The 24560-nt window shown below is 64.7% G+C and overlaps 2 protein-coding genes across 2 annotated transcripts in view; one reads left to right on the top strand and one right to left on the bottom strand.

The window, feature by feature from the left end:
• Positions 1 to 14961: 14961 nt before the first annotated feature.
• On the top strand, positions 14962 to 21222 carry LOC122100847 (cartilage oligomeric matrix protein). The gene is made up of 19 exons (XM_042671223.1): positions 14962 to 15032; positions 15490 to 15575; positions 15725 to 15776; positions 16165 to 16334; positions 16873 to 17010; positions 17098 to 17172; positions 17261 to 17419; positions 17500 to 17604; positions 17686 to 17793; positions 17934 to 18093; positions 18687 to 18805; positions 18915 to 18967; positions 19055 to 19236; positions 19418 to 19596; positions 19704 to 19752; positions 20074 to 20270; positions 20461 to 20633; positions 20762 to 20901; positions 21048 to 21222. Exons 1-19 carry the CDS (start codon positions 14966 to 14968, stop codon positions 21092 to 21094), a joined length of 2259 nt encoding a protein of 752 aa, XP_042527157.1. The 5' UTR covers positions 14962 to 14965; the 3' UTR covers positions 21095 to 21222.
• A 106-nt stretch (positions 21223 to 21328) lies between these two features.
• The window catches only part of Crtc1 (CREB regulated transcription coactivator 1), a 34865-nt gene continuing 31633 nt past the window's right edge, over positions 21329 to 24560 (bottom strand). The window contains 1 exon segment of the mRNA XM_042671302.1: positions 21329 to 24283. Within this exon segment, the coding sequence (XP_042527236.1) occupies positions 24072 to 24283 (212 nt within the window). The 3' untranslated portion in view covers positions 21329 to 24071.

Raw genomic sequence — 24560 nt, 5'->3', positions numbered from 1 at the left:
CAGGAAACCCTGAGTGAATAATAACAGAAGCAGAAGGGCTGGGGGTGAGGGGCTGTGCCCCGCGCGGTAGAGCACTTGCCAAGGCCGGCGGCGGGAGCTAGGGGTTCAATCCCTCCCCTCAAGGAGGATCAAGAGACGGCACTGATTGACCCCCTAGTAGTGAAGAACGCCGTGCTAGCCCACGGCAGAGGGCGACAGCCGAGACCTGGAAACTCCTCTAAGAGCTGCCACGGTTCCGGGTGGCCGTGTATACATTTCAGACTGTGTGTGCGCACACACATGCACACACACACAGGCACACATGCACACACACGCACGTACACACGCATGCACGTGCGGCCTCGCCCTTCAGCTGACACTCCAGGCCCCAGCACTGTGGCTTAGCTGTATCACTCAAGGCTAGAGCTCTACTACTTGAACCACAGCTTCACTCCCATCTTTTTGAATCCAGGCTGGCTTTGAACTGCAATCCTCAGATCTCAGCCTCCTGAGTAGCTAGGATGACAGGCGGCGTGAGCCACCGGCGCCCAGTTTACTTCAAAACTTTTGTGCGTGGGGCTGGGAAGGTGGCTCAGTGGTAGAGCGCTTGCCTTGCATGCATGAAGCCCTGGGTTCAATTCCTCAGCACCACATAAGCAAAAAGAAAAACAGCCAGAAGTGGCGCTGTGGCTCAAGTAGTAAAGCGCTAGCCTTGAGCTGAAGAGCTGAGGGATAGCGCCCAGGCCTAGAGTTCAGGCCCCACAACTGGACCCAAAAACAAAACAAAAACGTGTGTGTGTGTGTGTGTGTGTGTGTATGTGTGTGTGTGTGTGTTGTGTGTATCAGTTGTGGGTCTTGAACTCTGGGCCTGGGCGCTGTCCCTCAGCTCTTCAGCTCAAGGCGGGTACTCTACCACTTGAGCCATAGTGCCACTTCTGGCTTTTTCTGCTTATGTGGTGCTGAGGAATCGAACCCAGGGCCTCATGCATGCGAGGCAAGCGCTCTAGCACTGAGCCACCTTCCCAGCCCACCTTCAAAACTTTTTGTCCAGATAAAGATTTGATAAGATTACCTGCTTGCTTTGAGTGTGCTGGGGCCAGTCTGGGAGGAGGGGGAGGAAGTCAGAGTTTCCCATCCTTGGCTCCATGCCTTTTAAATTACATGACCATTTCTCGTTGGATCCAAAAAAGAAACTTAACTCTTTTTTTTTTTTTTTTAAAGGATGCAAGAGCTGAGGTTGCTGAAAATTAGACCCAGAACCTCATTCTGCTTGTTATACCACAGACTGATTCTCCAGTGCGACGTGGGGGTGTCCCGGCAAAGTGGGGGCTCAGGCAGCAGGGCAGGAATGGGAGCACGAAAGCTGGGACCAAGGCAGAGCTGGGAGCAGTGTCAGTTGACTGAACAAAATGCACACGAAGGGAATGACAGAGCAGGCTTGGCTGCCCGCAAAGGACTGGAGTCAAAGGTGTAGGGGGCGGGGAGCCCCAGCGGAGCTTTGCCACTGAGACCTCCCGGGGGTAGGGGGCGCTATATGTGTGCAAGAAACTTGTGCAGGGCAGAGTTCCCCTCGGTGCCGGCCCAAGGGCTTGAGCTCTACCTTTCTCCATCAAGGCTGGCACTTTACCAGTGAGCCACAGCTCCACTTCTGGCTTTGTTGGTGGTTCGTTGAAGATTAGAGTCTCACAAACTTTCCTGCCCGGGCTGGCTTTGAACCGTGATCCTCAGATCTCAGCCTCCTGAGGGATTACAGGTGTGAGTAGTTGGCCTGAGGAGTTTTTTTGTTTTGTTTTGTTTTGTTTTTGTCAGTCATGGGGCTTGAACTCTGGGCGTGGGCGCTGTCCCTCAGCTCTTCACCTCAAGGCAAACGCTCTACCACTTGAGCCACAGCGCCACTTCCGATTTTCTGAGTGGTTTATTGGAGATCAGAGTGGTAAGGCCTTTCCTGCTCCTGCTGGCTTTGAACCGTGATCCTTAGATCTCAGCCTCCTGAGTAGCTAGGATTACAGGCGTGAGCTACCAGCACCCAGTTTTCCTTCTTCTTTTTCTTTTTTTTTTTTCACCAGTCATGGAGCCTGAACTCAGCCTGGGTGCTGTCCCTTAGCTCTTCAGCTTAAGGCGAGCACTTTACCACTTGAGCCACAGCGCCACTTCTAGTTTTTCCTGCTTATGTGGTGTTTAGGAATCGAACCCAGGGCCTCGTGCATGCAGAGCAAACACTCCACCACCAAGCCACTTCCCAGCCCTTCTTTTTCTTTTCTTTTCTTTTTTTTTTTTTTTAAATGATCCTTTTTTTTTTTGGTCCGGTCGTGGGGCTTGAACTCTGGGCCTGGGTGCTGTCCCTCAGCTCTTCAGCTCAAGGCTCTAACACTTGAGCCATAGTGCCACTTCCGGCTTTTTTCTTTTAGCTTATGTGGTGCTGAGGAATCGAACCCAGGGCCTCAGGCATGCAAGGCAAGCGCTCTACCACTGAGCCACCCTCCCAGCCCCGGCAGCCCTTCTTTTTCAAGTACCAAAAAGCTCCCTGAGCTTTCGTGCTCATGACGGGCACTCTACCCCTTCAGCCAGATGTCCAGCCCAGCCCTCCTCTGATTAATTACAGATGGAGCGTCTCAGATGTTTCTTCCTGGGCTGGCTTTGAACTGAGACCCTCAAAGTAGGCCTCATGCAATCAGGTGAAGTTGTGAGTGGCTGGAGACCAACTTGCCCAAGAAGTAGTGCCTAGCATGGGGGAGGGGTGGGGTTTAACTCCACGGTGCCACACACACCCATGTACACATATACACACACACACACACACACACACACACACACACGTGCGCGCAAATCCAGGCCCCTACCCTATCCCATATTCAGAAGTTAGTTCAAAATCCATCAATGGGGGCTGGGAAGGTGGCTCCGTGGTAGAGCGCTTGCCTCGCATGCATGAGGCCCTGGGTTCAATCCCTCAGCCCCACATAAGCAGAAAAAGCCAGAAATGGCGCTGTGCCTCAAGTGGTAGAGTGCTCTCTTTGAGCTGAAGAGCTGAGGGACAGCACAGGCCCAGAGTTCAGCCCCACGACAGAAAAAAAAAAAAAAGAAATCCACCAATGCCCGGCACCAGTTGGCTCATGCCTGTCGTCCTAACTCCTCGGGAATCTCAGAACTGAGAACCACAGTTGGAAGCTAGCCCAGCAGGAAAGTCCATGAGAGTTTTCTTTTTTTTTTTTTTTCAATCAGTCCTGGGCTTGCACTCAGGGCCTGGGCACTGAACTGAGCTCCTTTCTGCTCAAGGCTAGCACTCTACCACCTGGGCCACAGCACCCCTTCTGGCTCTTGCTGTGTGTGTGGTGCTGAGAGATTGACCCAGGGGTCCATGCATGCTTGGCAAGCACTCTACCCCTGAGCCATGTTCCCAGCCATATTGATTTTTTTGGGTTGTGGGGCTTGAACTCATGGCTTGCACACTGGCCCTGAGCCTCTTTGGGCTTAAGGCTAGCGCTGTACCACTTGAGCCACAACACCACTTCTTTTTTTTTTTTTTTGTCATGGGGCTTGAACTCTGGGCCTGGGCGCTGTCCCTCAGCTCTTCAGCTCAAGGGTGAGCACTCTACCACTTGAGCCACAGCGCCACTTCCAGTTTTCTGGTGGTTTATTGGAGATAAGAGTTGCATGGAGTTTCCTGCCTGGGCTGGCTTTGAACTGTGAGCCTCAGATGTCAGCCTCCTGAGTCGCTAGGACGTGAGCCACCGGCACCTGGCCCCCACAGCACTACTTCTTTTTTTTGGGTCCGGTCGTGGGGCCTGAACTCTGGGCCTGGGCACCATCTCTCGGCTCTTCAGCTCAAGGCTAGCGCTCTACCACTACAGCCATAATGCCACTTCTGGCTTGTTCTGCTTATGTGGTGCTGAGGAATCGAACCCAGAGCCTCATGCATGCAAGGCAAGCGCTCTACCACTGAGCCACCTTCCCAGCCGCACACAGCACCACGTCTAATGAAACTCTTTACCTCTCCAAGTAACCAAAACGCCAGAGGTGGAGTTGCAGCATAAGACAGACTACTAGCCTTGAGTGAAAAATCTCAGGGACAGTGCCCGGGACGTTCCTGAGTTCAAGACCCAGGGCTGGCAGAAACCAAGGAAAATCCTGGCATTGTCACAGGCTGTGTCCTGAGTGGCCTTCCCAGGCCCTTCGCCCTCTACCACACCTTCACACGATGAATGGCACCCAGGATGGACACAGATCCCTACTGCGTGTCCTTCCACACACCGCGGGGTTGCCTCTCCACGCCCCATCCGCTCCCCGAGCATCAAGTCCTGGAACCTCCCAAAGGCCCTCCACATTATTTATTTTTCTTGTGCCCAACCAGGGGCTTGAACTCAGGGCCTGGGCGCGCCGTCTCTGAGCTTTTTCACTCAGGGATATCTCTCTTCTACTTGAGCCCCAGCTCTAACTTCCTACTTGTTGGTGCCTCGTTGGAGAAAAGAGTCTCACAGACGTTCCTGCCCGGGTGGCTTCGAATCTCAACCTTCAGTTCTCAGCCTCCTGAGTAGCGGGCATTTCAGGAGTGCCGCACCGGCACCCGGCTCTGCGGTGTTTGTGTTCGGGGTGCTGGGGATGGAACTCAGGCCTGGAGCCTGCCAGGAGCGGCTGGGTCACCTTCCTTCCGGAACTGCGGGGTACAGCGGGGAGGTTTGTTTGCTCAGGGATGTGGAGTCCCCAGTCAGCCACCTGTGGCCTCAGCGTTGTAGCCCTGAGCAGGGACTGTGCACAAGCTCTTGGAGGCTAGTACAGGGGCAGGAAGGAAGATGGTTGTGATGAAGCAATAAACCTGTGGGGCAAGGTTTAAAAAAGCCCGTTACCAACAAATGCAAATGATAAATACAAATGTGCTTCCTGTGTCCCGGGAGCCTGGCTGGCGACTGGCTGTCAGAGGTCGGGGCCGCCCGCGTTGGTAGCTGTGGCAGCGAGCGGCTCTCTGCTGGCCTCTGGTGGATAGAGGCCGACAGTGCGCGTGGACTCCTGCCCAGCCCTGGTCCTTGATGGCCCGGGGCTGCCTGGACTCTCCCTAGTGCTTGGGCTGTGGACGAGCCCTGGGCTGGGGAGGACGGCCCCCCTTCCAGGAGGGAAAACCAAGGCGTGGGGTGTAGGAGGGCCGTGGCCCAGCCATCCGTCCCTGTAACTCAGACTCAGCGTGTACCAGGGGGAGGTGGGCGTGGCTGCACAGTTTGGGGTGCCTTGCTGACACCGCGTGGCTGCTTCCTCACCTCAGGAGGAAGAGTGGGGGAGAGGCAGGACTGGGGCACTGTCCCTACTGTAAGCCCTCAGACCACAGAGGAAAGGATCAGGATCTCCTCCCCAGGCAGGCTGGAGCGGCAGCAGGTAGTGTGTGTGTGTGTGTGTGTGTACATGCGTGCGCACACATGTGTGCATGTGTGTGTGCTGGGACTAGGTCTTGAATCTGTGCTTTGTCCTTTTTTCTGTCAGTCCTGGGCTTGAACTCGGCCTGGCACTGTCTCTGAGATGCTTTCACTCAAGTCGAGCGCTCTACCACTTGAACCACAGCACCATTTCTGGCTTTTTCTGTGCATGTGGTACTGGGGCCTTGTGCACGCTAGGCAAGCACGCTACCACTGAGCCACCTTCCCAGCCCCAATGTGCTTTCGTTCTTACTCGGCTTTTTCCACTCACAACTGGTGCTTTATCGCTTGAGCCACACGTCCAGACCAGCATCTTGCTGATTAACTGGAGATGAGTCTCAGTCCTGCCTGCCCCAGCTGGCTTTGAACCACCATCCTCAGCCTCCTGAGTAGCTGGGATTACAGGCCTGAGCCACCGGTGCCCGGCTAGCTCTGGCTTTATTGGAAGTAACAGCGGGTCTGCCAACAGAGGGAGGCACACACCACCGCACACTTGTCAGCAATGAGAAAGTGTGACACTAGCATGCAGCAGCCTGCGTGTGCTGGCCACGGCCTGGCCCTGGGCTGAGAGCCCTCCACAGGAAACACGCGTGGCCTTGGCTGGCGCTTGGACCACCGTCCCTCAAATCCCATCAGTTGCAGGCTTGGCCCCCAAGGTGGTGCTCTAGGGAAGCGAGGGACCTTCAAGGGGTGGTGCCTTTTGTGAGTAGTGATGTCATCAGGGGCATGGCCTCTGCTGGGGGAAGTGATGGGGGGCGTGGTAATGGTGTGTCCTACTGATGAGCTGATGTCTCCAGGCTGAAGAGCTGATATCGTCTATGCTAATGAGAGGACGCCTATGCAAATGAGCTGCCTCCTATGCTAATAGCCTGACATCTCCCATGCTAATTAGCTTTGTAGCTGGATGCTAATGAGGTGGTCATTCCTATGCTAATGAGGCTGCCTTTCACGTGCTGGTGGGATGTGTTCAGGAGCTGGTGGTAGCCATAGGGCACTCCAGGAGGGGGCTGAGGGCAAGGGACAGGTGCCATGACGCTCTGGATTCCTCCACAGAGAGCATTCTGGGAGCGGCAGGGGGGAACCAGAAGAGCGGACAGCCGGACAATCTAGGTCACAGCTGCCCGGGCCTCTGAATCATTGGTGCTGGGCAGGCCTGTGTCGGAGGCTGGCTCCCTTCTATCCTTCTGGGCTGTGGTGGGGGGTCTGTCCAAGAAGAGGACCCGGGCTGGGTGCTGGTGGCTCACGCCTGTAATCCTAGCTACTCAGAAGGCTGAGATCTGAGGATCGCGGTTCAAAGCCAGCCCAGGCAGGAGAGACCGTGAGACTCCTATCTCCAATAAACTACCAGAAAACCAGAAATGGCACTGTAGCTCAAGTGGTAGAGCGCTTGCCTTGAGCTGAAGAGCTGAGGGACAGTGCCCAGGCCCAGAGTTCAATCCCCACGACCGACAAAAAAAAAAAAGAAGAGGACCCGGGATCCCTTCCCCTCTCCTAGGTCACTCCCCCACACCAGGGTCCACAGCTGCCTGTGACCCAAGAAATGACACTTTTCCCCTGGTACCTGGTGGGTCTGGGCAGACCATGCCAGGAAGCCCCAGCCTTGGGGGGTCATTTAGGGTCTGCCGGCTGGGTGGCCTTGAAACCCCCTTTGTTGGTGCCCTCAGGTGTGGGCTGTCCCTGTGTGGGGCCGGGAAAGCAGGGCTGGGTGTGCCAGCCTCCTTGCTGCCTTTGATCGTGAACATGACCGCGGGCCTTGCCAGCCTCAAACAGGGCGTCGCCGGCGGCGGCAGACACCTCGGCTGCAAAACCACAGGTTGCTTTTTTGGGGATACCCAGGAGGCCGGGGAGGGGAGGGGGGCTGGGGCTCAGCCTCCTGGACCAGCTTTTCACCGGGCAACAAGGCGGCCTTTGAGGGGCCCTGAAGGGTGCCGGGCTGGCTGTCCATCCGTTTGTCTGTCTGTGGTTGTTCTAGGAGCTGCAGGCTGGGGGGAGGAGGGTCACCCTGTGTCCCCTCTGTGCATACCCCCTGTCCCCCACCAGGTGGGAAGCTGATGTTCTAACAGGAGATGGGCAGAAAGCAAAACCAGGCGGACCAGAACCAGTGTCCTGTGTGGCGAGGTGACCAACGATGGGGGACACGGCTCATGGGACTAGCCGCTGTCCAAAACGGACATGTCCAGAGCAAGGATCCTTGGCTCCTGCAGCCTGGCTTGTGCGATCACCAGACCACAGTGCAAAATGCTCTGGCAGGAACAACTAAAAGCAGACACCAAAAATGACTGGAAATCCAGCCAGGCTCCCCAGAGAGCACTCTGGGAGCAGCAGGGAGGCACCAGAAGAGCGGACAGTCAGACAAGCTAGGCCAAAGCTGCCTGGGCCTCTGAATCACCCACATCTGTCAGCCCAGCCATGTGGAGGCCCATGTCTGGAGGCCAGGCCCCGGCTCAAGGCCCCCAGGAAGAAAGCCTAAGCGCGCTTACCTCAGCCAACAAGAAAGCGGGATGAGCTGGCTTACGCCTGTTATCCCAACTACCCTGGAAGCGTGGTTGGGAGTGGCGCCCATCGCGGCCCCCCTTCTCCGCTGCCTCGCCCCTGTCGGGCCCAGGGAGGCTGCTGCTGGAAATCCTGGTGGAAGCAGGCCTAGGAGGAGGGCAGGGGGCGCAGAGCGGGGCCTGGGGCGCAGGCCGTGGACCGGGTGGAGCCGTTTGGGAGAAGCAGCCCACGGTGACCCGGCCTTTCCACCCTGCGGTCTGCCCTGCACCCCGACAGCCAGAAAACGGCCATTCAGGACGGAGATATTTTCCTTTAATAGCTTCCCGGAGGCGCTGGCTAGCAGGGAGGAAAATTCCAGGGCTGGGACACCCACTGGCTCCAGGAGCCAGGCTGGGGGGGGCAGAGGCCTCAGGGTGCCCCTGCACGGCCGGCCGGGCTGGGCCTACCACAGGCCTGGGCCTCTGGGGACTGGACGGGGGAGCAGCTCTGAGGGAGTCTTTCCTGGCTCCCCGTAACCCCGGAATGGAGTCTAGACTGCATCCAGAAATGCCACCTCGTCCTCCTGGCCCCTGCGTGCCCTGAGCCATGCGTGCCAGGGTGTCTCAGCCACTGTGGACGCCCCTCCTCAGGACCTGCAAGGCTGCCCAGCACCGGCCACTGCGACTGCAGCCATCCGGTCATTTCCTGGCTCGGGAACTGGAGGAGGGGCCCCGGTTTCTCACTGGGTTTGAAAAGCCTGTCCCTTTGGGAAGACATCGACCCCACTAGGGGTAGCAGGGCGTCAGGCGCGAAGATCCGCTACAGGCCTGACCCGGCAGCATAAGCAAGGGGTGTCTCAGCCAGGCGCCGAGGCCCCGCCCGTCATCCCAGCCGCTCAGGACGCTGAGATCTGAGGATCCAGGTTCAAAACCAGCCCAGGCAGGAAAGGCTATGAGAATCTTGTCTCCAATTAGCCACCTAAAAGGCTGGAAGTGGAGCTGTGGCTCAAGCAGTAGAGCACCAGCATTGAACAACAAAGTTCAGGGACACCACAGAGGCCGTGAGTTCAAACCTGAGCACCAGCACATGTGCAGACGTATGCACACCCACATGCACACACACAGTCTCTGATGATCTGATGGGGGGAGGTTGACAGGCAGCAGCCATCAGCAGCTCTGGCCATGTCCACACCCAGCCTGGGTCCACCGAAAGGGGCGTCGGCCACTCCAAGCGGGTTGCCTGCCCCAGCGGGCAGCCATGGCCAGGGCCAGCAATCCCGAGGCGCAGCCGCCCTGTGGCTGGGACACCCCGCCGGCCATCCACCACAGGGCCCTTCACAAGGCCTCCGCCTGGAGGGAAGGCCTGGTTTTGAGCCTCTGCCTGAAGCAGAAAGGTTAACAAAACAGCCGCAGCTGGGCGGAGGCGTGGCCCCAAGGCCTCTGCGCCAGGACCAGGAGAAAACAGGCCGTGGGTGCGGTTCTGGTGGAGAGGGGGTGTGCGGGGGCAGGACCTGGGGTCAGCAGCGAGAGGCTGGGCCATCAGACCGCTGACTCAGTTTCCTCGTGCAATCCAGAGGCTTGTTCCGGAACACAGTGGGGAGACCTGGTGTGTGGCCACACATGGCCCCTCCTGCCACTCTGGGGCTCCGGGCGCACACTGTGGATCCCAGGGACCCCCCCAGTCCCTGCCCAACCCCAGTTTGGCATCAGCCATCGCTCTTCCAATCCAGGGGGAGAAATTGTGTTTTAAAATGAAGAGCAGGGTGACTGGCTCACGCCTGTCATCCTAGCTACTCAGGAGGCTGAAATCTGAGGATCTCAGTTCAAAGCCAGCCCGGGCAGGAAAGTCTGAGATTTTTTTGTTTTTGGTGGGTCATGGGTCTTGAACTCAGGGCCTGGGCGCTGTCCCTCAGCTCTTCAGCTCAAGGCAAGCTCTCTACCACCTGAGCCACAGCGCCACTTCTGGTTTTCTGGTGGTTCATTGGAGGTAAGAGTCTCAGACTTTCCTGTCCAGCCTTTTTGAACTGTGATGCTCAGATCTCAGCCTCCTGTGTAGCTGGGATGACAGGCGTGAGCCACTGCCACCAGGCCTCTTTTTCATTGTTGCATTCATTTTTAGACCGGGTCTCATGTGCAGCCCAAGCTGGCCCGGAACTCCCCATCCTCCTGGGCTTGAACTCAGGGCCTGTCCCTGAGCTTCTTTTACTCAGGGCTAGCGCTCTACCACTTGAGCCACAGCTCTCCTTCCAGCCTCTGTTTATGTGGTACTGAGGACTCAAACTCAGGGCTTCATGTGTGCCAGACAAGCACTCTACCACTGAGCCACCTGCCCAGCCGTTCTGAGTGTTTTGAGATAAGAGTCTCGAAAACAGGACTTCACAGGCTGCGGCCCTTCCCCTGCCTCCTCCGGGATTGCCAGGATTACAGGCATACACCACTAAGCTCTGCCAAAGATGGTAGACTGTTTGGGTTTCATGTGTTTACCAAGACCCTTCCGGCAGAAATGGAGACAGAGGTGGTGTGGGTCTCATTTCCTGTGTGACAGCTCGCTAGTGTCCTGGGTCCTCTGGACTTCAGGTCCACGCTCCCTCCCCGGCTGGGGCTGAGCAGTAGAATGAAGGCCTGGCACAGGGCTGGTGCGGTGACAGTTCCTGGCAGCTCCGCCCACACTCCCACACTCCGCTGGCAGCTTGGAAAGAGCAGGCTGCTGGTGGCGGGTTAAGAGGCGTGATGCATGGATGTCCCGGCCAGCCGGCGCCCTCTCTGGCAGTCCCGGGTCGGGGGCCCAGACCGTGGCCCTGGGCCCAGCAGCCCACTGGAGCCCCCCCATGGGGGTCTCTGCTCTCCTGGGGCACCAGTGGCTAGCTCCACCCCCGGCAGCTTCCTAGGCTCCATCTTCTGCAGGCTATAGGCCAACTGCCCACTGAAGTGGCCAATCAGCACCTGCCATTGACAGACCACAGTGATTGGTTCAGAGATGGAGGCGGGACAGAAGCCAGGCCAATGAGAACCAGCCCTGAGATTTTTTGCTTGTTGTGTGGCTGTGTGTGTGTGTGTGTGTGTGTGGCTGTGTGTGCACACGCGTGCGTGTGCATGGGTGGGTGTGCGTGTGTCTGTGTGTGCCTTTGTGGGTAGGTGTCTGCATGCTGATCCTAGGGCTTGAACTCAGGGTCTGGCTGTTATCCTTGGAGGTTTTCCACTCAAGGCTGGAACTCTACCATTTGAACCACAGCTCTACTTCTGTCTTTTTGCTGTTAATTGGTGATAAAGAATGTCAGGTCCTTAGCTGGGCGCTGGTGGCTCACACCTGTCATCCTAGCTACTCAGAAGGCTGAGATCTGAGGATCACAGTTCAAAGCCAGCCCGGGCAGGAAAGTCCGTGAGACTCTGATCTCCAATAAACCACCAGAAAACCCAGAAGTGGCGCTGTGGCTCAAGTGGTAGAGCGCTAGCCTTGAGCTGAAGAGCTGAGGGACAGCGCCAGGCCTAGAGTTCAAGTCCCACGACCAACAACAACAACAACAGAAGTCTCAAGGCCTTTCCTGCCTTGGGCTGGCGTCAGATCTCAGCCTCCTGAGCAGCCAGGATTAGAGGTGTGAGTCTGTGCATTTCACTTTTTTACGACACCTGACTGCAGCCCTGTGCGGTCTCCTCGCTGGTCTTCTGCCCGGTGGGTAAACATACCACCTCGCCTGAACAAGGAGGCCCTGTGCAGGGGCGGGGGGGGGGGGGGGCTGAGGCCCAGGCGCCCTGGTGAGAGCCCCCGTGTCCACGGCCCCCATCTGGAGCCCCAGAAGCTGGGGTGGGGCCCATCCTGTGGTGGGGCCAGGCCCTCAGCCTCCCAACAGCCCGGCCCAGCGCCCCATCCTCCACCTTTGCCCCGAGGCCTGAACAGGGGCCCCTTCTGGGACGCTCCTTGCCAGACTCTGGAGCTTCCAGACGTTAAGTCTTTCTAGAAAATGGCACAGTGGCCAGAGCCTTGAGCCGGCGCCCAGGAGGAGGAGGCCGGGAGGATGGCGAGTTCCAGGCCAGCCTGGGCTGCACGGGACCCTGAGTAAAATAAATGCAATAAAAAGAGGCAGGCTGCCCGACGCCGGCGGTCCCGCCTCTCATCCCAGCTGCTCAGGAGGCTGAGAGCTGAGGACTTGGGTTCGAAGCCAGCCCGGGCAGGAAAGTCCGTGAATCTCTCCTCTCCAATGAGCCCCTGGGAAAATGGAAAGTGGAGCTGTGGCTTCCCTTGTGTGAGAAAGCTCAGGGACAGAGCTCAGGCCTTGCAGTTCGAGCCCCGGGACCGACACCAAAAATGAAAAAGGTGGGGGAAAAGGTGGGTCACCCCGCCTGTCCCGGTGCCCTGGGGCAGAGGCTGCCTGAGCGTGGAGGCCAGCCCCTCCAGCTCAGGGAGGGGACGGGTGGAGGGGGAAGGAAGTCCCCACACCCCACCGAGGCCGTCTACCCAGCTCCTGCTGCTTTCCAGCACACTTTCCCTTTTCGCTCAGGCAGCCAGGGCACCCACGCGTCTCCCGGCAGAGCCGGCGTCTGCCAGGAAGGCCCCCAGGGCCCCATGAAGCAGGCTTCGGCCCCCGTGCCCAGCCTGGCCAGGCTCCCGGAACCACTGGGCCTGGAGTGTTGGGAAGGGGCCTGGCGTGGCGGGAAGGGGCCTGGCGGGTGCAGGCCAGCATTGCTGGGCTGTGGGAAGGGTGGGAGGCCGGGCTGCATGCATGCGTGCGTGCCAGGAGCTGGTGGCTGTGTGAGCTAGGGCGGCACTTGGGGCTATGCCCCAGGCTGATGTTGGGGCAGGTGCTGACCAGCCAGATCACGGTTCAAAGCCAACCCTGGGCAGGACAGTCCGTGAGACTTATCTCCAATGAACAACCAGAAAACCGGCAGTGGCGCTGTGGCTCAAGTGGTAGAGTGAGCACCTTGGGCAAAAGCAGCTCAGGGACAGCGCCCAGGCCCAGAGTTCAAGACCCTTGACCCACACAGCAACCACAAAATAAATCACCTGGACCAGGCAGGCGGCTCGGCCTCCGTGTCTGTCTCCCTGCTGCGGGGAAGGCGGTGGGGTCAGGGAGGCTGTTATTAATAGCCACGGACCAATTGCTGTTGCCTAGTACGTACTTAACTGCAAGCACTAATGACCTCATGTTAATGGGCCTGGGTGTCGTCTCTGTTTATCCTGTCGTTTCTGCCTCCTCCTAGGCTCCTGGGAGACCCCAGGCTGGGGTGGCATGGGAATCTGGTTGTCCAAGGATGGGTTGGGGAACAGAGGGAACAGAGGACGCAAAGGCCGGGAAGACCCCAGTCCTCTCTAAGGAGAAGCAGCCTCTAGAGGGGGCTTCAGGATGGGGGTGATCCAGGAGGCAGGAAGGATCTCCGTGTCTGCTGTGTGCGGGGACGGGACCCCCAGCCCGGCCCCGGAGGTCCTTCGCAGCTCACCTCGCCGCGGCCCCGCCGCAGCTGCGTGAGTCCGGGCCGGCCCTGTGCCCGGCCCTGTGCCTGGCCCGCGGCGGGCCCTGGCTTCCACACCAGGGCAGTGGAATCGCGGTTTTTCTGAGAATTCCGGTGCCAGCGCCCAGAGCAAACCCTTAGGTGCGCCGGGCGCCAAGGAAAACAGGAGGTGAGCTCATGGCAGGACCGGCAGCGGGGATGGGCGCGCTGCACAAGAATGTGCCCGAGCTGGGCCTGTCCCCCCAGCAGCCAACCCCTCCCCACGCCCCCCTCACACCCAGGACACCCCAGCGTCAGCGCCCACACCCTCCCCTCCCCCACACAGCCTAGGCCTCCCCCCGACCCCCGCTGTGTTCTCTTTGCTACCACCTCCAGGAAGCCCTCGGTTAAGTCTCAACTCTGAATGTGACTGTACTTCCCCCTGCCCTGCCTCAGTTTCCCTGTCTACAGAGCACAAGCTATGAGAAAGGGAAGCAGGCAGCCCATTTTCATTACATGGCTGGACAGCGGCTCTGGAAGGACAGACAGAGGGAAAGCGTCAGAGCTCCAGGAGTGGGAGAGGGAGGCCCTGTCCACTGCGCATTTGTGGGGAACCTTCGGCAGGGCTGTGGGGGGGTGGGGCAGGAGCCTGTCCCTGGGGACCAGGGTCCCATGCCACCCACTCACCCTCCCCATTTCCCAGCAACCAAAGGTGTTAGCAATGACAGTACCCACCTGTGCCAGAGGAAACTGAGGCACGGGAAATGAGGCCCCAGCCCGGCTCCACCTGGAGGAAGGGGGGAGGGGGCAGGTGGGGGGACGGGGCAGTGGGGTGGGGAAGCGGGGAGGGGGCAGGGAAGAGTGGGGATGGGGGACGGGAGAGTGGGGCGGGTGGGGGGAGGGGAGGGGGGACGGGGCAGTGGGGCGGGTGGGGGGAGGGGAGGGGGGACGGGGCAGTGGGGCAGGTGGGGGGTGGAGGGCAGGGGGGGGCGGGGTGGGGGGTAGGGGGGACGGGGCAGTGGGGTGGGTGGGGGTGGGGGAGGGGAGGGGGGACGGGGCAGTGGGGCGGGCGGGCAGGTGGGCGGGGGCTGCACCCGGACCCAGGAGCCCCCACATCCAGACCACGCCGCCCGCACCCCAGGCCGGGTGGGGTCACTGTCTTCAGAGGCCCCAGGACTCAGTTTCCCCGCGGGGTCCCGGCTGGGCGGGCTGCGGGCCGCGCCCTTGGACGGAGCGGGCCGTGTTTACCCAGCGGCGGCGCCGGTGGCGGGCGGGGCGGCCGGGCTTAAATAGGCGCCGGGGCTGAGGCGGCCCAGCGCCCGCCGGCCCGCGCCCCGACCGGCCCCGCGCCCCGACCGCCCCGCGCCCCGATCGGCCCGCGTCCCCGATCGCCCCGCGTCCCCGATCGGCCCGCGCCCCGACCGCCCCGCGCCCCGATCGCCCCGCGTCCCCGATCGCCCCGCGCCCCGACCGGCCCGCGCCCCGATCGCCCCGCGCCCCGCGCCCCGACCGGCCCGCGCCCCCGATCGCCCCGCGCCCCGATCGCCCGCGCCCCCGAGCCGCCCGCCGTCCCCGCGCCCCGATCGCCCGCGCCCCGACCGCCCCGCGTCCCCGAGCCTCCCGCCGGCCCGCGCCCCGACCGCCCCGCGCCGCCGAGGCGCCCGCCGCCAAGACCGGCCCCGCGCCGCCATGGCCCGCGCGCTGCTGCTGCTCCTCACCGCCCTGGGCGCCGCCGGCCAAGGCCAGGTCCCGCTCGGTGAGCGCGGGGCGGACGGGGGCTGGGGGTCCCCGTCTGAGAGAAGGGGGGGCTGGGGGTCGCCGTCTGAGAGGAGGAGGGGGCTGGGGAACCCATCTGGGAGGAGGAGGAGGGGGGCTGGGGGTCCCTGTCTGGGAGGAGGAGGGGGCTGGGGGTCCCCGTCTGGGAGGAGGAGGGGGCTGGGGGTCCCCGTCTGAGAGGAGGGCTGGGGGTCCCTGTCTGGGAGGAGGAGGGGGACTGGGGAGCCCGTCTGGGAGGAGGGGGGCTGGGGAGCCCGTCTGGGAGGAGGAGGGGGGCTGGGGGTCCCCATCTGGGAGAAGGGGGGCTGGGGAGCCCGTCTGGGAGGAGGAGGGGGGCTGGGGCTCCCCATCTGGGAGGAGGGGGGCTGGGGAACCCGTCTGGGGGTCGGGCGGGCTCGGGGTCCCCGGCGCCCCACCAGCGCCCCCTGTCGACGCAGGCGGAGACCTGGCCCCGCAGATGCTGCGGCAGCTGCAGGAGACCAACGAGGCGCTGCGGGACGTTCGGGAGCTGCTGCGGCAGCAGGTGCGGGGCGCGGGGCTGAGCGCGCAGCGGGTGCGGGGCGGGCCGCGTGCGGGCGCCGGGCCCCGCGGCCCCAGGGGAGGGGCGCGAGGGTTGCGCCGGGGTGGGGGTCGAGCAGCGACCTCTGACCCCTGACCTCTCCGGTCGCGCAGGTCAAGGAGATCACATTCCTGAAGAACACGGTGATGGAATGCGACGCGTGCGGTGAGCGGCAGCGCCTGGACGGGGCGCGGGGAAGGCGCGGACAGAACGGGAACCCGGGCAGGGACAGGACGGAGAGCGAGGGCATGGGGAGAGGAGGCTCAGCCCGAGGGCAAAGGGGAGACCGAGGGACACGCTAGGGGACACGCGGCGGGGCGAGGCTGAACGGCGCGGCACCCTCCCCACGGCAGGGAGAGTCGCCCCGCCCACGGGGCGTGGTCAAAGGCCCCGCCCACACAACGCGAGCCCCCGGGAGGGGTTGGTTCTAGACAGCCCCGCCCTCAGGAGGGGGAGTGGCCGCGTTAGTTCCGCCCCAGGACGACTAGGATAGGCCGTGCCCGCTCCAGGCCCCGCCCCGCGGGCTCTGACGGCTCCGCCCCGCCCCGCGCAGGGATGCAGCCCGCGCGCACGCCGGGCCTGAGCGTGCGGCCGCTCCCGCTGTGCGCGCCCGGCTCCTGCTTCCCCGGCGTGGCCTGCACGGAGACCGCGAGCGGCGCGCGCTGCGGGCCCTGCCCCGCGGGCTTCACCGGCAACGGCTCGCACTGCACCGACGTTAATGAGGTGCGCGGGGCCCCCTCTTCCTCGACCTGACGCTGCCCCCGCCGCCTCCCCAACACCCTCCCTCCGCCCCGACCCCCCCGTCCTCCGCTGGGGACTCTCCCCCCCACGACCCTGTCCCAGCTGGGGGCGCAGGCCCGGAAGGCGCCCGGGGGCGTCCGCCCCGGCCCGCCCCGCCTCCACCCGCGCCGCCCTCGGCGGCTGCTGACGCCCGGCCCCACGCCGCGCTGCCCGCGGGGGGTGGCCCGTCCCAAGCGCCCGCCGCGCCGCAGGGCGTCCCCGTCCACGCTCCTCACTCCGCGGGCCCACGCCCTCGACGGCTGGCCCAGCTCCTGCCACGCTCCCCCCGCAGGCCGCTCCCTCCCTCCGCGGGGGACGCCCGCCTGGCCCGGTCCCTGCCCGCCCACAGCAATCGGGGGTGACCCCGGGGCCCACGGCCTCCGCCCCCGAGGCGGCCCGCTTCGGGTCCCTCCGACGGCCCGTAGTGTTCCAAGCCCGGGGGGGCTCTGCGCCCTCTGACCCTCCGCGCCCCCCGCCCCAGTGCACCGCGCACCCCTGCTTCCCCCGCGTCCGCTGCGTCAATACCAGCCCAGGGTTCCGCTGCGAGGCCTGCCCGCCCGGCTACAGCGGCCGCACCCACGAGGGCGTGGGGCTGGCCTTCGCCAGGGCCAGCAAACAGGTGAGGGGCGCCGGCCCGCAGCACGGAGGCGGGGGGGGGGGGCCGGAAGCCGAGAGTGACGTGGGCATCCGGGGCCCCTCTCCCCAGGTTTGCACGGACATTAACGAGTGTGAGACCGGGCAGCACAACTGCGTCCCCAACTCCGTGTGCATCAACACCCGGGTAGGAGGCGCGGGCGCGGGCCGGGCGCGGGCCGGGCGCGGGCGGCACTGGGTGACGCCCCCCTCCCCTCCCCTCCGCCGGCCCGCAGGGCTCCTTCCAGTGCGGCCCCTGCCAGCCCGGCTTCGTGGGCGACCAGGCCTCGGGCTGCCAGCGGAGCTCGCAGCGCTCCTGCCCCGACGGCTCACCCAGCCCGTGCCACGAGAAGGCCGACTGCGTCCTGGAGCGCGACGGCTCGAGGACGTGCGTGGTGAGTGCGGGGCGCAGGGCCTGGCGCCGCGGCCTAGGGGTCGGCCACGCCCGGCGCCCACTGACTGCCCCGCCCCGCAGTGCGCCGTCGGCTGGGCCGGCAACGGGCTCCTCTGCGGCCGGGACACGGACCTGGACGGCTTCCCGGATGAGAAGCTGCGCTGCTCCGAGCGGCACTGCCGGAAGGTGGGCGGGGCCAGAGAGCCCGGAAGTGGGGCGTGGCGTGGACGCGACCACGCCCCTCACACCCTCCGTGCCCACCCCCAGGACAACTGCGTGACCGTGCCCAACTCGGGGCAGGAGGACGTGGACCGCGATGGCGTGGGAGACGCCTGTGACCCGGATGCGGATGGGGATGGGGTCCCCAATGAGCAGGTGGGGCATGGGCGGGGCATAGGCGAGTGAGGGGGCGTGGTCGGGGCGGGGCCCTGGCGAGGGGCGGGGCCGGGGAGCAGCCGGTCCGGGAAGTGGTGTTCGCGTGCCCGGCCCCATTTCACCGGCGCCGCCGCCTCCAGGACAACTGCCCGCTGGTGCGGAACCCGGACCAGCGCAACTCGGACAGCGACAAGTGGGGCGACGCGTGCGACAACTGCCGCGCCCAGAAGAACGACGACCAGAAGGACACGGACCGGGACGGCCGGGGGGACGCCTGCGACGACGACATCGACGGGGACCGTGAGCCCGGCTGGGGCGCGGGGCGTTCCGGGGTTTCCAGGGCCCCGGCTGGGGGGCGCGGGGCGTTCCGGGGTTTCCAGGGCCCGGCTGGGGGGCGCGGGGCGTTCCGGGGTTTCCAGGGCCCGGCTGGGGGGCGCGGGGCGTTCCGGGGTTTCCAGGGCCCCGGCTGGGGGGGGCGCGGGGCGTTCCGGGGTTTCCAGGGCCCCGGCTGGGGGGGCGCGGGGCGTTCCGGGGTTTCCAGGGCCCCGGCTGGGGGGGCGCGGGGCGTTCCCGGGTTTCCAGGGCCCCGGCTGGGGGGGCGCGGGGCGTTCCGGGGTTTCCAGGGCCCCGGCTGGGGCGCGGGGCGTTCCGGGGTTTCCAGGGCCCCGGCTGGGGGGCGCGGGGCGTTCCGGGGTTTCCAGGGCCCCGGCTGGGGGGGCGCGGGGCGTTCCGGGTTTCCAGGGCCCCGGCTGGGGGGGCGCGGGGCGTTCCGGGGTTTCCAGGCTGGCGGCGGGGGCGGGGGGCGCCGCGTCCCGGTCCCTGGGCAGCCACGCTGGGGCCCCGCAGCCGTCCTGGCTGGACTGGGGCCTAGCGCCCGTGCTGTTCCTCCGCAGGGATCCGAAACGAAGCGGACAACTGCCCCCGGGTGCCCAACGCAGACCAGAAGGACAGCGACCGCGACGGGGTAGGGGACGCCTGCGACAACTGTCCGCAGAAGGACAACCCGGACCAGGTGAGGGCCCGGCCCGGGAGCAGGGCCTCGGGGTCCCAGCTGCGGGCTGTGGCGCCGGGGGGCGCGCACAAGGCCATGCTGACCCCGGGTCCTGCCCCTGCCCCTCCAGAGGGACGTGGACCACGACTTCGTGGGAGACGCGTGTGACAGCGACCAAGACCAGTGAGAGTGGGCCGCGGGGGCGGCGGCCGGCGGCGCTCAGTGCCCCAGCGGCGCTCACCGTGTCGGTGCCCCCCTCCTCCACTCCAGAGACGGGGATGGGCACCAGGACTCCCGGGACAATTGTCCCTCAGTGCCGAACAGCGCCCAGCAGGACTCAGACCACGACGGCCAGGGCGACGCATGTGACGAGGACGATGACAACGACGGAGTCCCCGACAGTCGGGACAACTGTCGCCTGGTGCCCAACCCGGGCCAGGAGGATTCAAATGGTATGGCAGGGGCGGGCCCGTCGGTGGGCGGGGCGGGGCCGTCGGGGTGGGGCGCGGCCCTGGGCGGGGCCCGTCGGTGGGCGGGGCCGGGCCGTCGATGGCGGGGCGGGGCTGGGGGGAGAGGGGGACTGTCGGGGCGGGGCCGTCACCAGGGGGCGGCCTGTCACCCACCTGCTCCCAGGGGACGGCGTGGGCGACGTGTGTCAGGACGACTTCGACGCCGACAAGGTTGTGGACAAGATTGACGTGTGTCCGGAGAACGCGGAGGTCACCCTCACCGACTTCCGGGCCTTCCAGACGGTCGTGCTGGACCCGGAGGGGGACGCGCAGATTGACCCCAACTGGGTGGTGCTCAATCAGGTGGGGAGGGCTGCAGGGCGGCGGTGTCGGGGTGCCCAGGACCCCCACCCGCAGGGCCCGGGCGCCATGGTGGCTCCGAGACCTTCTTTTTCCTTTGGCCGTATCAGGGCATGGAGATCGTGCAGACCATGAACAGCGACCCGGGCCTGGCCGTAGGTGAGACCCTGCGAGGCGCAGCCAGCCCTGGAGGGAGCCATGTGCGGGGCTGGCGGGCGTGGCCTCAGGGTCCTGTCTGTGGGTGGGGTTCTGGAGGGGAGGGGCTGGGGGCGTGGCCGGGCAAGCCGGGGATGGGCGGGGCCTGGCAGGCATGTGAGGGGCGGGGCATGCCCAGGGGGTGGGTCGCCGCGGAGGGGCGGGGCCAGCGGGGCCTGTGGCGGGCTGGTGGGACGAGGCGGGGCGCGGGGTCTGCGTCGCGGGCCCGTGGGGCTCAGGCAGGGCCGGCCTGGCCATCACAGCCCTCTCTCGCCCCCTCCTCAGGTTACACGGCCTTCAATGGCGTGGACTTCGAGGGCACGTTCCACGTGAACACCGCCACGGACGACGACTATGCGGGCTTCATCTTCGGCTACCAGGACAGCTCCAGCTTCTACGTGGTCATGTGGAAGCAGATGGAGCAGACGTACTGGCAGGCCAGCCCCTTCCGCGCGGTGGCCGAGCCGGGCATCCAGCTCAAGGTGCCGGTGCTCCCCACACCCCCGCTTCCGCCGCCCTCCATCCCAGTCCTTCACGTCCCCTCCTTAGAGCCCTGAAGACCTGATGTGACCCCGCTCCCCCGGGGCCTGTCCATCGACTCAGGTCCTCCCTTGGCCCCCGCCGCCGTCCTGTGCGCCCCGCGGGTGTCTGACCCCTGTCCCTGCGCTGCAGGCGGTGAAGTCCGTCACGGGCCCCGGCGAGCAGCTGCGGAACGCGCTGTGGCACACGGGGGACACCGAGTCCCAGGTGCGCCTGCTGTGGAAGGACCCCCGCAACGTGGGCTGGAAGGACAAGACGTCCTACCGCTGGTTCCTGCAGCACCGGCCCCAAGTGGGCTACATCAGGTGGGGTGGGGCCGGGCGCCGCGGGGCTGGGCGGAGAGGCGCGGGGGTGTGTGCGGGTGTGTGCGGGTGTGCGGCCGCCGGGCGCTCCCGGGCGCAGGCCGCCCCGCCTGACCCTCTCCACGTGGCAGGGTGCGGTTCTATGAGGGCCCCGAGCTGGTGGCCGACAGCAACGTGGTCCTGGACACCACCATGCGGGGCGGCCGCCTCGGGGTCTTCTGCTTCTCCCAGGAGAATATCATCTGGGCCAACCTCCGGTACCGCTGCAACGGTGAGTGGGGACGAGGGGGCGTGGCCCGAGGGGGGCGTGGCCGCGTGGGGCGTGGCCCGGGGCGGGGCCGGGGTGGAGCCGCCCAGCGCTCTGAGCGTCTCCCACCTGTGACCCTCTGTCTCTGTCTGTCTGTCTTTCTCTCGCAGACACCATTCCGGAAGACTACGAGGCCCAGCGGCTGCGCCAGGCCTAGAGACCCCTGTGCCGGCCCTGATGAGGGAAGGCCTCACCGCGCCTGGCGCGGAGCCGGCGCCAGCCGCGGGGCGGCCCCCGGGGGCCGGGAGAAGGGCGCAGAGGCCAATAAAGTATGCGAGGGGGCGAGTCGGCTGTGGTGCGTGCGTGCGGCCCCTCCGCGGCCTGCGGGGTCCAGGTGCTCCGGACTGACCCCCTCAGGGACAGGGTGGAGGCTCAGGAAGGACGAGCCGGCGCCGAAAACGTTTCATTTTTATTACATTACAAAGGATGCAGACGTACAAAGACAAGCCCTCACCAGAGGCTGGGGTGCGGCCGACCCCCGCCCGCCCGCCCGCCGCGGCACCCACGGAGGGGCCTCGCGTGGGTCTGGCGTGTGCATGCTGGGGTAGAGCCAGGCGTGGGGGGCACAGGCCGGGCAGGCTCTGATGGGTGCGTTTGCATCTGTCAGGGGCCCACCCAGGTACCAGAGCAGAGCCTGCGTCCGGATGCAAGGCCGTGGCGCTGCCCCAGGTCCTCCATGGCCGGGGCGTGTGGCAGGCTGGGCTGGGGCAGGCTGGGTATGGAGGGCCCCCAGATGCGAGCACATTGCAAGGTGGGGCTCCCCCAGACTCAGCCACCTGCCCCTGGGTCCCAGGAAGGGGGACATGGGCAGAGCCAGCAGCCAGCACCATCCCATGGCCCTGACCTACCCAAGCTGCTGGGAGGGGACCTGTGGGACCAAGAAATCACAGGGGAAACTGAGGCACAGGTCACCTGGGGCTCACTGCTGACCCTGTGTTGTTGAGAGTACCCCCGCGCCCATGGCGCCCCATCTCCTGCCTCCAGGGGTGAACAGCAGATGTGCCACAGTTGGGGCTGAAGTCTCTGCTCCAGGGGCATCCTGGGGCGCCAGCAGACCGGGCAGCCCTGTAGGAGCGGGGCCCGGGGACACGGGGGACCAAGGCGCCATCTCCCCAGGCCACGGGCCCCGGCTCCTGCCACCAGGTCTCCCACACCAGATTAGAGGTTGTCTTTGGAAATTCACAACACTCAGAATGCAGGCCTGGGCAAGGTGTGGAGGAGGGTGCGAGGGACCCTTCGGGAGCAGGCAGGACACGGGCAGCTGCCCCAGCTCCCTGAGCCCTTCTCCCCTGCCCCCAGCATCACCTGACTGTCTCATGGGACAGGGCCCGGAGCTGCCCTGGAGGACAGTTGCTGGCACAGCCCACTGGGTGAGGGACAGGGACAGAGGGCTGACCCTGGCCCTTAAGCCTCAGGAGAAGCAAACCCACTTCCCTAGTGTCCTGGAGGGTAAACTGAGGCCAGGATGCCTGTCTTGCTTCTGTCTGGCAGAGGGGTGGCCCCCACCCCAGCAGGCCAGAGGACACGGGTGGCTTGCACTTCCCATGTGGCCTCTCCCAAACAGCGGGGTTCTCCTGTCTAAAGGAAAGGGCCGAATCCCACCCATTGTCTTCTGGAAAAAAAAAAGTCCAGGCAATTCAGGAATATTTCACCAAGGAGATCTATAAGCCAGATGCAAAGCCCACAACATCTCTGCCACGGAGTCAGGAGAGCTGCTTAGCCTCAAAGAGCATGGATGCTTCTAGAAGGAGAATGTGGGGCTGCCGGTCCCCGGGCTAAGGAAGGCCCTGCCTGTCTGGGAATTCCAGGTCATCCTTTGGGAGCACTTCATGGGGTCCCCGTGTGCCAGCTGCGAGGGGGGGGGGGAGGAAGGGCCTGGCAGGATTCCCAGGCCAGATTTGAGAACTGCATCCACGCAGGTTGCGCGTGAGCTTATTAAGGCCAGTTTTTGTTTTTTTGGAAAAGTTCTACACACGAGTCTGATGGCACTCGAACCACCTCTGCACATGTAGATTTCCCTAAAAAAATGTCCCATTCTGTGCCCAGCCTCCACTGCACAAGCGTGGGCTGAGCCCTGGGCCAGCGGCCAAACAGCAGGGTGGTGGCAGGTGTCCGGGGTGGCCGGGAGATGCCCGCCGTGGCCACCTGGCTGCTTGGGGTGAGGGAGGGGGGGAAGGGCAGACAGAGCTGGCCTGGTGCTGTGACACCAGGGGAAGTGGGAGGGGCCTCGAGGTCAAGGTCCAACCAGGGAGGGGAAACCCCTCACTTCACCTCCCACGGGAGGGAATGGCCGGCCCCATGCCCTGCATCCCGTCCCCCTGCCCACTGAGTCCCGTGCACTGCCCCAGGACCCTGGCCTCCCAGGGTCCCTCAAGAAGAGCCAAAATGGTTACACACAGCCCCGCAGGCCAGCCCCGAGGCCCGCATGGCCTCCCGCCAGTCCCGGCCAGGCGCCGGCCCTGCCGCCGCCCTCCCTCTTCTTCCGGAAGAACCTGGGGGCCAAAACCCCAGAGCCAGACTTGGGGCTTGTGAGCCTCGTTTCCAGGCAGCGTCAGGATGGGACAGAGGGGTGCGGGTGATAAAACATGCGCGCAGGCGTGCGGCCGGAAACGATCGGCTAGTGTCTACAACGAAAATGTAAATAGAAACGGAGAGGGAGGCGCAGGACGCAGCCCCACGCAAAGACGCCCGCTGGGGCGGGCCCCAAATAACAGCATCGTGGAGGGCAGGGTGCCACGGGAACGGGCTGGGCCGGCTGGCCCGCACCCCGACACTCCGCCCGCCCCCCCGGGGCCCCAGGGGTGTCAGGGCGGGCGCCTGCGGGTCCACTCTGCCCTGTGCCAGGCTCCGTGGAGAGTGAGAGCGGAGACAGTCAGGAAGACCCGGCCCGGCCCTGCAGGCCCAGCCCACGAGCGCGCACGCGCCCAGTCTTGGCAGTGGGGTGGAGGGGACCGGTCGGGGCCCGGTCCCTGCAGCCAGCGAGCGTCAGCGGGAGGATGGCCAGGCCAGGCCGGCGGGACGCTGGCAGCGCTGTAAGCTCAAATCACAAGCTCAGCCTTGGCGGGGACAGACAGACGGAGCGTGGCCGTCCCCCCGCTGGGGGCGCGTGTTGGAGAGCACTGCGCCGTGGCTGCTCACAGGCGGTCCATCCGGAAGGTGTCCTCCGTGGCCGGGTCGGCCAGGACCATGTCCGGGTCGTTGAGCATGTGCAGGCCGTCCAGGGTCAGGGGGTCGATCTTCAGCTCGTCCAGGGGGAACTGGCTGTCAGTGTCGAAGCTGACGTCACTGACTCCAGCCAGGGAGCCAGTCAGTTCTTTAGACAGGCTCGGGGGGGACTCGCCAGTCACTGGGGATGAGACAGACGGCTTACCCTGGGTGGCCAATGCCGGGCTGCACGGGCCCCGAGGGAGGGGGCCAGCCGCGGTGGGCTGGCGGCCTCCAGCCCCGGCGACTGATGCCAACGCCACAGCGCTCCTTGCCAGGCAGAGGAGGCGAGCTGGGGAGGGGAGGCCCCGTCCCCGCCCTGCTCCCGCCAGGCTGGCTCGTCTGCACCGGGGCTGGTGCTCACGGTGCCCGCCTGCCCAGGTCACAAGCCTGGGGCCGCCGGGAACCTTCACCACCTG

Source organism: Dipodomys spectabilis, unplaced genomic scaffold (assembly GCF_019054845.1).
Source record: "Dipodomys spectabilis isolate Male_0828 unplaced genomic scaffold, ASM1905484v1 ptg000609l, whole genome shotgun sequence".
Lineage (NCBI taxonomy): Eukaryota > Metazoa > Chordata > Mammalia > Rodentia > Heteromyidae > Dipodomys > Dipodomys spectabilis.
This window is presented reverse-complemented; position numbering and strand designations above follow the sequence as displayed.

What these genes read in the sequence shown, in the direction of transcription:
- LOC122100847 (XM_042671223.1), top strand. Translation starts at nt 14,966, where the DNA reads ATGGCCCGCGCGCTGCTGCTGCTCCTCACCGCCCTGGGCGCCGCCGGC. An exon ending in CCAAGGCCAGGTCCCGCTCG is followed by an intron (nt 15,033 to 15,489) that starts GTGAGCGCGGGG and finishes CTGTCGACGCAG; the next exon opens with GCGGAGACCTGGCCCCGCAG. An exon ending in CCTCCGGTACCGCTGCAACG is followed by an intron (nt 20,902 to 21,047) that starts GTGAGTGGGGAC and finishes TTTCTCTCGCAG; the next exon opens with ACACCATTCCGGAAGACTAC.